The sequence below is a fragment of the Hippichthys cyanospilos genome, chromosome 22, assembly GCF_059441005.1.
Source record: "Hippichthys cyanospilos isolate Australia breed blue-spotted pipefish chromosome 22, RoL_Hcya_1.0, whole genome shotgun sequence".
NCBI lineage: Eukaryota > Metazoa > Chordata > Actinopteri > Syngnathiformes > Syngnathidae > Hippichthys > Hippichthys cyanospilos.
In genome coordinates this window covers 1,628,875-1,645,000 of record NC_142390.1, presented here as the reverse complement: position 1 = coordinate 1,645,000, position 16,126 = coordinate 1,628,875, and the positions used below count along the sequence as shown (strand labels likewise).

Sequence of the window (16,126 nt, the reverse complement as noted above, 5' to 3'; positions counted from 1 at the left end):
CAAAAGACAAAATGCAACAAAAAGATATGAATTTAAACGAAACCCGCAATAACCGAGGAAACGCCTTGCTTCGATGAAGAGCGTGTCAAAGCGCAACTTACTGGATTGCCGCGTGTTTTGTGGCCTTCATCCAGCTTCTCTTTTCATCTGGCTCCTCCTATCCTTAAGAAGCACAGCAAATTTATTTACTGTACATTCTGCTCCCGCCGCCACTCCGCTGGCCTCCCTGCTACAAAAAAAAGAAAAAAAAAAAAGCGCATTTGCGTCGGCCACCGAAAGGTCGACGGCACCCCCGGACCTAAACTCCAGGAATTCTGCAGGACCAGCAGGCTATAGAGGATAGAATTCTGCAAGGGGTTAGGCGGAAACAAGCCGAGGCTCCAGGAAGCGCTTGCTCCCGTTGACCCGCGCGACCCTGTCGACGCAAAAATCGCATGGGCTCACGTGGCGCCGCAGACGGGTGGACGAAGCCTCACTTGATTGGAGCGCCGACTTTGGTGCCGACTCTCGCCCGTCCTCTCGTCTCTCTCCGCTGAAACGCACAAAACCTCGAGTCATCGCAGAAAGCAACTCAAACGGAGCAGATCGCACACACACAGTCGCCATTTAATTAACGCGCACCCAGTGAATTCGTGACAGAGTAAACATACACTCCGATATACTTGTGAGGACAAATGCATTTCCTAGCTACTAATACTCGTAGAATTGTGAAGGCTCGCTGAGGTGTCTTGTCCCAATTGGCTGCTTCCCCCAACTCACTACATCTAGAAAAAACTATATAAATACATACATAGCCATCCCATGCATATCATAAGCTGTTTGATTACCTCAGCGGCATGCGGCGCCATTGATGGTTGTGCATCTCTGATACGAAGGCTTCTTGGGACCTAGGGCAACCCATACATTCAAATGAGCTTGCGTTATTTGGGAAAAGCAACAAAATTGCTTAGAAAAAGTACAAATGTCACATACAAGCTATTTAAATGATCACAGAGTCTGCATCCTTCAATGGGCCACAGAAGTTGCCCACATTCAAAGTTCTTGCTGATATTATGTGGAAGGCATTTATTTCTACAGGAAAAAAAATAACAAAAACAATAATTAGCATGAAACAAGTCAAATATCTTCAAAAATATTCAAATATAATCAAGTATGCAAGATTGGACATGTTATTTTAGACAACTTACCTCAAATTGAAGTCCATTTTGCATTCCAAAAATGGCGGCGTAGCACAAATTGATTCTGCTGCGAAGAAATTATAGGCGACGTCCAACAGGATAAAATGATCACAAAATTTTAGGCGCCGCTGAGTGGCAAGAGACTATTTTGACCGAAAACGGAGCAGAGGTTTGATGCAAACGAGGCAATACAGGGGTTAGTCAAAAATCATTAGGTTTGGTAATTGAATTGTATGGCAAACATGTTTAAGACCAGATACGCACATGAAAAAACCCAGAATAAAACACTCAACCTAAAATAAAATGCATTGCAATATTCAACAGAATCAAATATTTCATCAAAAAGCCCACAGTTCAATTCCCATTTGAAAGCCATCAGGACTGTTTGGTCAGCAAAGATTAAAAAAAAAAAAAAAAAAAATGGTGGCCACCATTCAAAAAAAACCAGAAAAGGAAAAACAACGTATGCAAGACATTTTAGAAATTGGTAAGTGCTCAAACCTTCCAACGTGGTCGTGCAACAGCAAAACCTCATTTTACACTTGCAAGAAAGAACAAGCAGTGCAAAGAAAAATGTGCACACTTAAATGAGTAAAGGCCGGTCGGTCGCCAGCTTGCCGCACTTGTGGACTGCACATGGACGAGCAATCCGACACACCTGGCTAGGTGGACCGCGCTAACGCCACTCGATGACCGTGCAAAAACCTCATTTGTTTGTGTGTGCAAAGAATGCAAAGTTCCCCCGTAGCAAACAAGCAAAAACACTCAAGTACAATATTCAAAGTTGCACATGAAAACCTTTAAAAAAGGCACACAACACAATGTTCAATAGAAACAAACAATACAATCCGTAACCATTCAATTCCGAAGCATAAAGCCGTTTGAAAGCTAAACAAAGATTACAATCTGCATTTTCGACACGGTTCAATACAAATGTGATCCAAATGACGAAAACGCGGAAGACTTGTGTTGTGCTCAAACCTTCCAAGACGGCTGTGAAAATCCTACAAACAAACAAACACATTTCTTGCAGGAAACGACAAACTAGAAGGAAAAAACATTAACAAACATTTGCGTGTTGCTTACCATGCGACCCGCCGCCATTTTTTCCGCATGTGACCACAGCCGTCTACTTGCTTGTTTGATACTTCCTTGCACATTAGAGCGTGAAAAACTCGGATTTTAGACGAATCTGCCTCAAAAGCAACATAAAGCAATACGGAAATCAATGCAACAACCGAAACATTCATTCATTCCCTGATGTGTCCTATCTATCCGATTGCACAAACCTTGCTTCGATGCTGTGTCGAAAACCTGCAACAAGCCACAAAACAGAAAGTTATTAGAGGAGAAAACATTTGAAAAATTACAAACATTTTCCAACCAAGCGTGCGTGCGTGCGTGCGTGCTTGACTGAGAAAACGAACGTGAGGAACGTAATTAGAACACCTGCGGAACGCCATTTCTCGAGCAAGCCAGCAATTCAAATTAGCTCACTTCCTGGTTTGGGTACTTATTTCGCGCCAAAGCCAACTTCCGCTTCCGGTGGCGTCTAGCGCTGCCTTGTGGCCAAAAATCTTTCTAACCGCCGATAGTTGTTTATTTATTTTTTTCTTCTCTAAAAAGCTTTTCTATTGCGCATGTTTTTCTTTTTGAATAACGATGTTTAAAAATAGATGGAAAAGTACACTGTAAGGGTTCTTTTAAGCGAGTCTCACGTGGAAGGTTCGCTGACTTAAATCTAGAACGATGCGCAGAATTGGGGATTAGTATCAATGAAGTCGCAGGTAAAATTATTGATCATTCGGCCCACGTCAAAACTTTATTATTTGTTTTACCTTCACATATAATTTGCCATATAAAACACTTCTAACTTGAAGCTCTGGTCAAAATTTAAACATTTGCAGACCAAATGATAGACCATTATAACGAAACCAATTGAACGGCAAATTGAGATTTCGTGTTAAAAAAAAAGTCAGGATAAGCGTCGACTTAAGCCAAATGATAGGAAAACCGCACGTTGTACACCAAAAAAATCCATCAAAACAATAATGCAGTCGCGGTATCAATTTACACTAAATAAAGTTAAAATTATTTTTTACTAAATAAAGTTAGTTGCCTGCGGTGTAGCATTATCGCCACAAGAGGGCAGACCTTTACATTGAAACCAATTGATGGCTGTTAATCGTAAACTCATAAGAAGGAAACTCTTATTATTTTGCATTGTATTGTATTCTGTTATATTTAAAAAAAAAAAAAAAGACCAAAACTCATGTTGAGGGCATTTCTTCATGAATTCATTTGGCTCAGTCCACATATAAAAGTTATTATGATATATTATTACGGTGGTACTCGCTTGTTGTGTTACGTGCACAAGTAATTTCTATGCTCTTTTAATAAATAAAAAAAGCAAATAAATAAATACAAATAATAAATACACTTGGAACTGGTGTAATGCAATCGCGGTCATAATGTAACCATTCGCGTAGTCATAAAACTACGTAGTTTGAGAGCTGTCTGCGTTGTATCATTATCGCCACAAGAGGGCAGACTATTGCATTCAAACCAAATGAATGACCGTTAAGGAGTCAGTTTTCGTACTCATATGATGCAAACTCTTTCATCAAACCTGCTGCATGTACAATTCAATTATAATTAAAGTGCTGAGACATGCATGATCATCAACACACGTGGTTGCATGTTAAGGGAATAGAAAATAAGTGTCAGAAAGGTGACTAAATAACATTGCATCAAACAAGTAGCGTAACACACGCTAAAACAAACAAAACACCTGTTTCCGAACCTTTAATATAGACGAACATGTTTTTTTTTTTGTCTCTGTCACTCAGATGTCGCCATGAGGCAAAAGCGTCTGCGGTGGAAGTCCTCCCCGCGCCTGGAGGCTTGTCATTTTCCCCGTTTGGAGCGCGTGGGTGCTTTGTCGTCTGTGGTTTGTCGCAGTGCTGTTCTCGACGCTCCGGTTCGAGCTTTCGAGCCCAGACGCGACGGAAGCGATGGCCCTGCGGTCGCGCATTCCAAAACTCCTCCAGAGCCTTCTTACAGACAGCCCTGACCAAAATATTGGATCCGGATCCGCCGTCACAACATCGCACGGAAATATGTGTTCTCGGTCCCGTCTTGCCTTAAAAAGTGTATACTTGCAGAACCCCCATTAAAAACAAACAAACGATATACTAACTAACTTAAACACGATATAATATCCCCAAACACAACTTCAATTTAGGGCAGGGGACATTTAAAACAATCGAGGATTTTTTTTTTTTTTTTTAAATCAAAAACCGGATTTCCCCAAGCAGTAGTTATACAATATATACAAAGCAAAATCAGTTGTAAATAGATGAAATTATTTGATAATTGATTTATCGCAAGACTCACCATGAAAATTGACAGATGGGCCAAGCAGTTGGCTTTCTGTACGATAAAACAAAATAAACATGACGCAGGGATGTGATGTACGTCAAATCGTGTCAAAACCGAGGCGAAACCATTCAGGACTCGGATTTTCGAAGTTGTTCACTTTGCCGTCCATTCTGATTAAAGAGGGTGGCAGAGTCACGTGAGCACGCCCGGCCTGTTCGGGGGCCGTGAAAACCATAGTCCACGGTGTTTCGGAGCGTGTGGGCCAGCGGGTTCAAACGCTGCGTTCAAATTGTCCGCGTAGAAGAGTGGGACGCGTGCAGTACCAAATATCACCAGCAGAGCATGCACTACACGGTTGATTCATTTTAAGATATTTGTCCTTTTTGAGTCAAAAAGGTCGCGTATTGACTCAGTCACTCACCCGGGCCCGCGGTAAGGATCATCCCACGGTGGTTCCGCCGCCACCGCCGCGCTGGCTGGAAGCGTGCACGCTCCACGGGTCGTGAGCCGCCGCCGGCGGGTCGCGGAGCACTTCCCGGGACGCGTTGGCGACGTCGTCGCCGGGCTCCAGCTCCAGCTCCAGCTCCGGTTCCGGTTCCGGTTCGGGTCCCGGCTCCTGCTCGAGCTCGGCGTCGTCGTCCGGCGCCGCCCGGGAGTCGGAGGAAGGGCGCCCCTGCGGCCGGTTGCGCCTCTCTCGGTGCAGCAGGAGCCGCTCCAGGGGCACAGTGCTGCTCCTGGGCAGGAAGAGCGCTGTGGGCGGCAGGTTGTGGCCGGCCGCGAACACCTGGCGGGAGCCCTCCAGGTTGAGCAGGATGCCCGTGCGGATGGAGTAGAAGACGTCGCGGTTGTTCTCCAGGAGTCGGTGCTCGAACACGCAATCGTCTCGCAAACACACCGCCTGCATGCATGCATGTAATTCATTTCAGCGTCTTTTGGTTCATTTCGCACTCATTCATATTCCTCTCTCAGCAGAGTTTAAAAAAACGTTAAAAGTCTCCATAAGTTATGTTTCATAGGCGCTATTTGTAAAAAATGCGCAATGCATTATTGTCTTTTATATTTGTCGACTTTTATAAGTTTAGGTTTTCCTTTCTTTCGATTTCACGCGAGTAAAATGCGGTAAGGTATATTCGAATGATTTTTATTGGTTTAATCATGCGCAACTATTATTTCACTTCTTATTCTTCAAATTTCTTTTAACTCTGCATGCACCGACAAATTAAATTTAATAGACGCGCGGCACGCATTATGAGACAGTAAAAAGTATTAGTTCGTGTCTAAACAGATAAAAGAAAAAAATACACGTATACTGTACTATGTTTAACTTTTATTTGGACTAGACTGGGACCAAATTGTAAAATTTACTCTCGAAATTTGTCGTGCAGGAAGAAGGAATGAAGGAATTTTGATGACACACTCGAAAACAAATTTGATATCTTGCTTTGTCACAGCGTTATTTCTTACTAATCTTATATGCTTCCCGTTTTGTTTAGTTTTCCGTTCGGTTCTGCCATTGTTAAAATTCATTCACTTGCCGTTTCCTGATTACTCCCAATGTCCTAGATATATCTTCCAATCGTGATTTAGACGTCGAGAAATTCCGCGCGTAAAATCGACAGATTTTTTTTTCACTAAAAATAAGCTGAGGACGAAACTATACTGACAGAGGTGAAAGGGGTCCCTTCCAGGTCCAAACACAGGTACCGGCTGCTTTTGACGCCGAGGATGGCCACGCGCTCCCTGGTGTCCGCTTTGAGCACGATGACGCCTGCAGCGCAAACATATAACATCAAGAAAGAAAAAAAAAAACAAAACCGCAGAGGAGAGAATGAAGACCGCGTGAGACCTACTGTATGGGTTCCTGCTGGTGCTCCTCCGCGTACGCTTCCGTCCAGCTTGATCTCCAGGTAGAAGTTGCTCACCTCAGTGGAGGTCTGCAGGTGCACGAACCTCCGCGGGCTGCCCCAGTTGGAGGAGCCGAGCAAGGGCGACGGCTCGGGCGCCACGGGGACGCCGTGCAGGACTGCGAGGGCCAGCATCCAGGCCGGGACCCTTCGTCTTGGGCTTCGGGGCTCCTCCATGGCTGCCGTGACGCAAGTGGCGTTGTGGAGATGCGTCGCGACAAGGATGCTATTTAAGGAGCCCCGCGCCAACCCTTCTCGCTCGCATCCGTCCACCAACGCACGAGTGCGGCTTTGCAGCGGCGGAAGGGCCACTTCCACCTGCATGGGCGTGTTTGGACCCGGGCGCGGCCCGGGCCACCGCACTTGTTGTGGCTCCGAGCGCTCTTTTTGGGATTCTTCCCTGCCCACCTCACAGGAAATGCTTCCGGCGGCTAGATAAACAAATACAATTGTACAATTCCGAGTATGACTTCGTTTGCAATTAAAAACAAAGATTCCAAGTTACACGCGTACACTTGCAGCGTTCGGCCAGCAGACGGCGACATTCTTCAATCAGCACTGAAATTGAACCGTGTCAACAGGACTCGGGGATTGTAGTCACGTGATTATAAATTTACTAAATGAAATATGCTAAATGCTAAACTTGAAAATCTGATGAAACCGCTGATCAAGTTGATTCGACGTGCGTCTATTAGAAGAAAACAGAGTAAATCACAAATGTAGCCACACATTTGTAAAAAAACAAAAAGCTGTTTATTTTTTCTCCATTTTGATATATTTGCTCAAGGTTAAACTAGATACAACTCATTTTGACTCATTCATTTTTTTGTTATTTTCCGCAGTACTTCTGCTTACTACTACAAAAAAAATACAATCTGCGTCAATGAACAGAAAACAAATATGCATTGAAAAACACAGCAATAGAGTAAATAAATATCGGCATAATGATGTCCTTGGTTTAGTTGCAATGAGAAAGTGGCCACTAGGAGGCGCAGCGAGTTGTTCCAAACTTTTTATTGTTATTTGAGGGCTCCAGTCAACTGCTGTGCACAGCACATACATAGAAAAATAAAAAGACTTCAACTCGCTTTGCTTTGGGGACAAGTCTGTCAGCTTATTGTTTTAGTGACATTCAAACTAGAAGGCAGCAGGTGAAAGCACTCATGCAAACAGTACAGTGACAAAATGTTGCCAGTCAGGACAAATTTGGATTGGCTAAGCTTCGCAGCCAATTATTCGCCAAAGAGACATGCACTAGAAGGGCTGCGGAAAAAATTTTGGCTAAGGACAATTTTGTCTGAACGTGTTTGTTGTCAATATTGCATTTCAAGACATCTGTGTTGGAAATTGTAATATTGCCATGACAACTCATTCAGACCTGACTAGTTGAGCGGGAAAAGAATCTAGGACGTGGTCACTTTTGCTGCATTGTCCTTCGCTGCATCCTAGCTACTTGTTCCTCACCGCATTGAAAGTGGAGAAAGAGCTGCAGTGCACACACACGCGCGCGCGCGCACGCACGCACGCACGCACGCACTGGGGAAAATGCCAAGGGCATCTCACACACACGAGGCAACATCTTGAATTGTGACTCTTTATATAAAAGCTCCTGAATTCATTTTTCATTTTGCATTATTTACACTGTGTCTTTTTTTCATTTTTTTCTTAACCGAACTTCACATGCTGTTATGTGCACTACCATTTTCAGTGGGACCCCCAGAGTCCCACCCATAACTCCCCCAAAAGTGGCGTCCGATGTGAGCCAGATACACATTTTTTTTCCAAGCAGAAGCTATCAGACTTAGCATTCAGCTAACAGAAACAAAACAGAGCAGGGAATTAGCATGATTTTGCTGATGAATTCCTTATTACTATTATTCATATTTAGACTGATATTTGAATTTCGGCCTGTTTTACCGCCACTTTTAAATCTCCCGCAGGCTTGTGACAGCCCTGCATAGACGTTCAGACTTTGGAGGTCCCACAGAAGTCCTACTGTGCACTTTATTGCGCTCCCCTCAAATTGTAAATGACTTAATCGATCGAATTACAGTGCAAAGAACCAGTGAGTCTCTCCCTTGTTAACCCTGCCCCCTTCTTCATCTACAATTCGGTGCTTTGAGGTAATTAAAGACCTTTTAAGCACAAACGCTCCTCCTCTGTGTCAGCCACGTACACTAAATGGATTTTAAGGACAGTGGTGCTTTGATAGACAAGTTCCATTTGAAAATGCTTGTAATATCTAACAAAACACGTTACAATATTGTACTTTATGGAAAAAAAAAAAAACAGCTCATGGACATTGTGCTACTCCTTTTGTTGTGTAGGCTCTGGCCACTTGGGGGCAGTATTTTACTGTTACACTGCATATGGAAATACTTAACACGGATGATCACGGGTTCTAAGTAGGAATTAATAGAAATTCGCAGCGGATCAAAAATATATGATGTGAACATTGTTGTATTATCTGTCTACATGTTTTGCTCCATAGTTGGTGGTAAAATATCCATTGCGTAACCTGTATTAAGGCGTTTTGCATCATTGCTAACAGCACAATGTACAGTTACTTTTATTTATATGAATTTTGGAGCAGTAATCACAGGTTTTTGCTTGAATGTCAAAGCATATATATATATATATATATATATATATATATATATATATAATTAAGAGGCACGTCCGTATAGCGTCGGTGAGCAAGCACCAAGGAAGAGCGGTAAAGGTCCCAAAAGCAGCATAGTATGGCAAAAATATACAAAGATGGCTTTTCAAATATACAGATATCTTTTTTTTTTTGGAGGGGGGTAATAACAGAATTTGCACAGTTCACTGGCGACAACACGGCGTTACCTGGAGGAAGGGGGGGGAGAAGCGGCATGTGCACGGGCGGCGTCAAGTCACAACCGAGGGAGGAAGTGCGTGCCGGTGGAGGCGGTGGATGCCTTGTCGCCTCGCCGCGCCCGCCCGCGCCGGCCGAGGGCCACGTAGAAGCGCTTGTAAACAAAAGACTCGTAGGCGTTGTAATTGTTGGGCAGCAGCGCCTCCCGAAATTTGCATTCGTCGCCGAAGGGCTTCTGCAATGAAGTGCACAAGAAGGTCTCAGGACACAATAATCGAGCAGTAGCCTGTCCAAATACTTTTGAGCTCAAAGTGCTCATCTCAGAGCAGGTTGCGAAAATCACTGAAGCATTGCCAGAGCTAATAGGCAGCCATTTTGTCACCCCTTTGGCCACCCCTACATCTAAGGGGAAAGTTTGTAATCTGTGATTTTTAAGACATTTTTTTATGCATGCATGCAGTGCAAAGAACGAGAGATAGGCCCCTAAAGGGACAATTTATTTCACGTATTTACTGCCAAACACGCCAAATGATGTTCTGTATATCTATCTGTCCAGTTAAAAAAAATAAAAAAAGACTAGTGGACTAGTAAGGCTCTCCAAAAAACAAAAACACGCAAATTTGTTTTCCTATCTTAGTGCGGCCATGCTATTGACATAACCTCACATCCGATTAGCTAACCCGAATGTGTACCCTAACCTCCATCAAAAGCCAAACTCTAAAAGCAGGTCTTGAACTTCGGGGTCCCGCAAAAGTGGGACAAGAAGACCCCACCATGTAGCAAAAACCAAACAAGTATTAAAGGCGTTAGCTTGTTATTGTTTTTGTTTGCCTCGTTGTTTTTTCGCGTCCCTTTTGAGTCTGGAATCCTGCAGTTACGCTCAATACGCTCGTGTCGTTTACACTTGTTTGCAACGGGTTCCGCTAGGAAAAGCTCGCCAGCCACGGCACCTGGTCAACACGCAAGCTGATTCGGACCTCCATTAGTGGCAAAATCCTTGCTTGACGGGACACAGAAAGCCCGCTGAGATGCCAACTTGTTTACTCGTTAGCTAGTGTTTTGTTCCAGATGAAGTAGCGTTGAAAGGAAAACGTTGTCAGCAGATCTTGTTCCTGAAAATAAAGAAAGTATTTGACGTGTCTTACAGTAAACATTCAGTCACATTTGTCAACATCAGAATGTTTGTCGGCCTTCTCGTCGAAGAGGCTAAGCTAACAAAGACAAGTCATATGATAATCAGCAACTTGAAATGTAATGGTGTCGCTTCAACCCTTCGGAGCCAATTTTGACCGATTTGAGCAATTGCGCTCGACTTCATTTGCAGACAGGCGCCTACGTCCGCTTTTGAATTTGGACTGCATATATATTTAAGTGGAAATTAGCGTTACACATGCGGACCAATCAAAACGTTGCGCTGGCACACTAAATTTTGCATAAGGGCAGTTGAACAGGAGTGAATGTGACACATGCAGACCAATCAAAAAATTGCGCTGGCACACAAAAATTTGCATTTGGGCGGTCAAACAGGAAGGAGTGTGACACCTGCTGACCAATCAAAAAGTTGCACTGGCACACCTAAATTGACCAATCAAAAAGTTGCACTGGCACACCTAAATTTGCATATGGACTCGGTTTAGAAATGAACGAAAGTGACCAAATATAAATTGGCTGGCACATCTAAATCACCATATTTAAAACTTGTGATTTGCAGCAACGACGAGAGGCGCTGTCACATCGATATTTTAGTCGTAGTTTTCAACCTAGCGAAGTTACCAAATTTTAAAACTGAAAGGCAAACTCCAGCATGGAAAGCCATTTAAAAGTTGCTACAGTAAAACTAAATCGTGGTCACAGTTCACTCACGCATTTCTAAACCGAAGTACAGTAGTTTATAGTATCCTGCAGTATTAGATTTTGTCCGCAAGAGGGCAGCCCGTTACAATTAAACCAATTGAAAGACAGTTAAAATGTCCCAGAATTTGTATGTATTAAAAAACAGACGATTCCCATTTGAAAGCTATTTTGGATCCAGCATTTGTGCAACCACAACGGTTAAGATTGGCCATCCGAAAGGTATAACTGAACGATTGACACGCTCCTAAAAACAACTGATTTATCACGGAATCCCCTGCAGTGTTCCGCTATGGCCACAAGAAAGCAGCCCATTACATTGAAACCGATTGTAAACTCTTGAAACGAGAACATAAATTGCCTGGGATTGATCGATAGAAGAGCGGATAAGCAAAAGAAAGTAAGTACTACCAGATGTTAAAAGGAGTCCCCTGCAGTGTTTCATTACTTCCACCATATGGTAGAGAAAACAGTTGAAAGCAGAATTTCTATGTCGAAATTTGTCCAGCAGTTTATTATTCTGAATAGATTCAAAAATGCTTTCACATTTAAAATGAAAGGTTGATCAAGCATTGATTGGACATGAAAGAACTTACTCGGTTTCATTTGTAAGTGAAGCGACACCTCACAAATTCCAGGCAACAAAAACAGAAAAAGCATGCTGCAAATCAATTCAGTCAAAACCAAAATCCAATGTCACTTTTCAACTTCCCCACAGGAGGGCAGTACTGCATCGCATTTATCGCTTCTCCCCCTTTTCCTCTCAACTTTTATCATGACCTCAAGCCCACACGCAACTGCGTTTGTATCCGAGACTCACTTTCACATTCTACAAGCATTATTTGAAGAAACGCAAACTGAAAAAGACATTTCACCGAAGGAAGACCAAGATGACAAGCGCTTGAAGTCAGATATCGCTGCAACTCAAAAATGCACCTATGGCAATTTGATCATGAGCGACAGCCCCTCCCTCTTTGTCTGTGAAGAAGCCCACGATGGTAAGCTCGGCCAGGAAGCGCAGGTCGGTGCGCAGCTTGCTGACGTTGGGTGCCTTGTTCTCCTTGCGCGCCTCAAAGTGCTTCTTCCAGGCTTGCAGGAGCAGCGGGGCAAAGTCGGCGTAACGCCGGTGAAAGAGCGAGCGCAGGTGCACGGCGCAGCCCACGTCCGAGATCTTCAGCTTGGCCTCCACTACCGAGCTCACCGCCTCGCCAATGTACTTGCTGAGGTTGAGCGAAGCAAAATCATTGGAGAGCGAGAGGCGCTGCTGCTCAGTCAGCGTGCTCAGCTTCTTGACGAAGGCCGTGTTTTTCTTCAGGCTGGAGTCCAGCCGGCTGAAGAAGGCCTCTTCCGGACGGGCCTCGTGGGCGTTTTGGTTCTTGCTGCGCAGCTCCTTGCGGCAGTGGTGGCGCTCCCAGGCCTCTTGGTGCACCTGCTGCCCCTCTTCCTGTTCCCTGAAGCACAGTAACTTGACATGAAACAGGTTTGCGAGGGAGCACCACAAACGCATAAAGTTTACAACTTTAAACTCTTTCTATGGGACGGCAAGGGAAATTCCGAAGTGAAAATACGAACATCCGAGGGGAAAAACTAAATGTTACGCGTGTCTTTGTTTGTGTCTTTCCGCGAGCGCGCCCGCAGTCAATAATGGGATTGGACAGATAAGGCTCCAGCCATTGTTGTCGTGTCCATGTTTTACAAACGCCTCTCCCTCAAAGCACGAAGAAAGAGATGATGCGGCTGTGACAGACAATCCCGCATTTTTGTCTCCTTTTTTACATTTTTTGGGAAACTTGGAAATTTGATCTTAATCGGGCTCTCGCCGTCCATGGGGAACACTGACCCGGCCGGAAGACCAAGCCAATCCGGAGAAATTTTATGATTTTCAGGCAACGATTGTGTTTGATGTCAATAAGGTGGTTGTCTCCGACTTTGAACGACAGGCATTAGCGGAGGGGTGTGTAGACTTTTTATTTCCGAGACATTCGTGTGCTAATTGGGACAAACGCGATTCTAGTTACCGAGGACCCTGTGCTCCAATCTTTACTATTCCGTTCCATGGATCTCATCCGGCTTTTCGGCAGCGGGATCGTCACACGGCCAGCAGATTTATCGGCCCGGTCGTGCTGCTGCACATTTGTCGCAACACATGTAGTACTTAACGGCGGGAGCCTTGTGTAACGAGCAAAAGCGCCCTCGTCGTTACGGATCTGCTCACGTCGGTTTCCATCACGGGTGCTTTGGATATCTGGTTCTGGTTCCGATTCGTCATCGTGTTCGTCTGCTCGTTATCTCATCATCCTATCAGTCAGTCACTCGTCGCTCAGCATCCGTTTCCCTCAGACGCACGCACGCACGCACACAAACGCAAGTATGAGAGTCAACGCCATTAGATGGCGAATCCGTCACTGGATCGCCGCCTGCCACTTGTCCGAGTCATCCTTGCCAGTCGTAATCAATCAACGTAATCTGCGGATTGTTCACGATGCGACGCGGCATGTTGCGTGGGGGCTAATGTGCCCAAGGAGCAAAATAAGGAGTCATCGAGATACTGATTTAACACATGTATCGGTGGGGGCGTTACACACTTGCTGGGCTCATTAACAGACTTAAATGATGTCGTCAAAGCGGGTCAATATGTGACAAAATCAATCTAAAGCAAACAATGGATATTTGTACCATACAATGACATTCTTATTCGGTTCACTTGACGAATGCAATAAAAAACAAACAGAGACAACGGCGCTATTAATGTAGTGCAGAATATCATGTAGTGCAAAAAAAAAAAAAAAAAAAAAAAAAGCACACACCAGGAACCAATGTTTTTCTTCCAACACGGAACGACGATTTGACTCTTGGGTACGCCTGTATCTACGCTGCACCCGGCTGACGACACTCCAAGCTGTGTGCGCTCTCTATCAACGACAGTGCGTGTGGTCCGGTTTGGAAGGTAGCCAGCGCTGTTTGTCATCATGTCACAGAGCAGGGATCCGCCGTCGGCATCGTCAAAATCAAAAACACGACGGCCCCGTCCTCCGATTGTTTCCTCTCAACCGAACCGACAATCAAGCCGTCCGTCATCCTTCCATCTCACCCGAGATGACACGCAACATTCCCAAATTTTGCCTCCGGATTTCGCGTTCGTTTATCCCACCTTCCGAAATGACGCGGACCTCTGAAGGAATGACCGACAGAATCGGTTTGGCGATGGAGGTAGGCTGATAAAAATAAGAGAACGAATGACACAAAAGGGCGTCACAGTGCACGGTTTCCTCCGTTTGCAATCAAATGCAATATGGCAAGCCTATTACAATGTCACAAGGCTGTATATTGCCACCGTTGAATCATTTATGAGGCACGAAAGCTAATACTGGTATAAAGTGAATGAAGCATTCGCATGATGACTCATTATTGGCCTCGGTTACAGAAACGCCACAGCTGCTTGTTGGGAGAATGCAAGCTAATGATCAACGCACGTTACTTGAAAAGAGTAACACACTCGGCTGCAAACTAAGTACACGGAAGGGCGATGACCATCCACAACTTAGAACTGATGAACGCGCAAAGAGTGATTTGATTGCTACTGTATATTATTCTCGAGACATAAACTTAGCTTGCTCCTACTTGGAAAGATGTAGTATTGTTGCGAGCGGTATTGGAACATTTTTATGAGTGACGTATGGGTTTGGTACATTTAAAAAGAGTAGCTCTCTTGGTACGTAAGGCAGATGAACGAACGTTTTTTCCCCACTCGTAATTGGCAGCGGGCAGAATCCTTGTATCTCCCCAATAATACCTCTTCAGACTTTTTTCTAACCATCGAAGAAGAGCAATCCGTTTTGAAAGTTTTCAATCAATCAATCAAATTAAACCCACATACGGACTGACCCATTGCAAAGACTAAATACATTCACAAAAATGTGACTTACCTTGTAAAATGTGCACTACACAGTTGCTCACAGTACCTTAGCAAGTTTTGTTGTCATTGATGTTTTGTCCTTTATTGTTCACGGTCATCCTTTGCCTCTTTTGGCTTCCTGAACAAAAGAGTAAGTACACGAAAGAATCAGTAATGACAAACGCTTGTAAAAGTAGCTCATCTTTGGTTATTCAAAATCGTGCATAAGTGAGCTCCCTGTGGCGGTATTAATCTGTAGTTGCGCTTTAGCGCCAAAGCGGCTCGCAAACGTTGATGATGCTTCGCTCCTCTAACCGGCCACCCGAACGTCAATGCTTTCCTTTGCGTGCAATTAATGAACAGGCCTGGTGAGCAGACGGTTTCATTTGCAGTCATGCAGTACGCGATCCTTTTGGGTAACCAAAGAAAAGCCATGGAAACGGGGAGCGGGTGTGGGGGCGGGGGGGCTTCAACAGCTCAGCTTTGACGGCTGACGAAAGCAACGGCTTTGAAGACTATTTGTCAAGGATGGAGCGCTGGGAGGAGGGGGTAACCTATGTATGCGTGCTTAATAAGCCACGGATTGCAAAGGCAACCTTTTGCTATGCGCGCATGCGTCTAACCTCACAATGCACCTAGCTTCACGAGAAAAGTGGAATTTTGACTTGAAAGATCCAGTGCAACTCATTGTACATTACTGGGAGAGCGCAGAGAGAGGTAGATGTCAAAAGTGCCAAGGCGGGAAAAACAAAAGTCATATTCAGTATGAAAGCAATAACTGTAATTCAGGAAGAGGATACGTTCACTTGCTCATTAAACGTTCCAATAAATGTTACAGAGTTCCATTATTTGGAAATAAAGAAAGGGCGATTGACCCCAAAACCTTCGGAAGCAGCTTTGAGTCCCCCGCTCTCGGTTTTTCAGATTTTCACGTTGTTTGCTTGCAAACTTGCGTTAACTTTCAAACAAATTCAGACAAATTCATGATATCGCCAAAGCAACAGCTCTTTTGAACTTTGAAAACAGGCTTTTAAGCCCACTCGGCATCATTCTTTATTTGTTTATCTACTTCTTCACA

At 44.3% G+C, this 16,126-nt stretch overlaps 1 protein-coding gene, 1 long non-coding RNA gene and 1 pseudogene across 3 annotated transcripts in view; all 3 read right to left on the bottom strand.

Moving 5' to 3' along the window:
• LOC148405356 (uncharacterized) overlaps nucleotides 1-434 on the bottom strand; it is a 2,863-nt gene extending 2,429 nt beyond the window's left edge. The window contains exon 1 of the long non-coding RNA XR_015864269.1: nucleotides 102-434. This is a non-coding gene — a long non-coding RNA (uncharacterized LOC148405356). The remainder of the gene's footprint in view (nucleotides 1-101) is intronic.
• A 1,521-nt stretch (nucleotides 435-1,955) lies between these two features.
• Nucleotides 1,956-7,014, bottom strand: LOC148405355 (fibroblast growth factor 23-like; annotated as a pseudogene). The gene is made up of 6 exons (XR_015864268.1): nucleotides 6,410-7,014; nucleotides 6,224-6,327; nucleotides 4,981-5,457; nucleotides 2,468-2,492; nucleotides 2,265-2,370; nucleotides 1,956-2,182 (listed from the first exon to the last, which is right to left on the bottom strand). The product of XR_015864268.1 is annotated as a fibroblast growth factor 23-like (transcript).
• Nucleotides 7,015-9,093: 2,079 nt separating this feature from the next.
• On the bottom strand, nucleotides 9,094-12,693 carry LOC148405354 (regulator of nonsense transcripts 2-like). Its single transcript, XM_088406265.1, has 3 exons — nucleotides 12,090-12,693; nucleotides 10,253-10,414; nucleotides 9,094-9,537 (listed from the first exon to the last, which is right to left on the bottom strand). Exons 1-2 carry the CDS (start codon nucleotides 12,658-12,660, stop codon nucleotides 10,350-10,352), a joined length of 636 nt encoding a protein of 211 aa, XP_088262391.1. The 5' UTR covers nucleotides 12,661-12,693; the 3' UTR covers nucleotides 9,094-9,537; nucleotides 10,253-10,349.
• Between the last annotated feature and the right edge of the window lie 3,433 nt (nucleotides 12,694-16,126).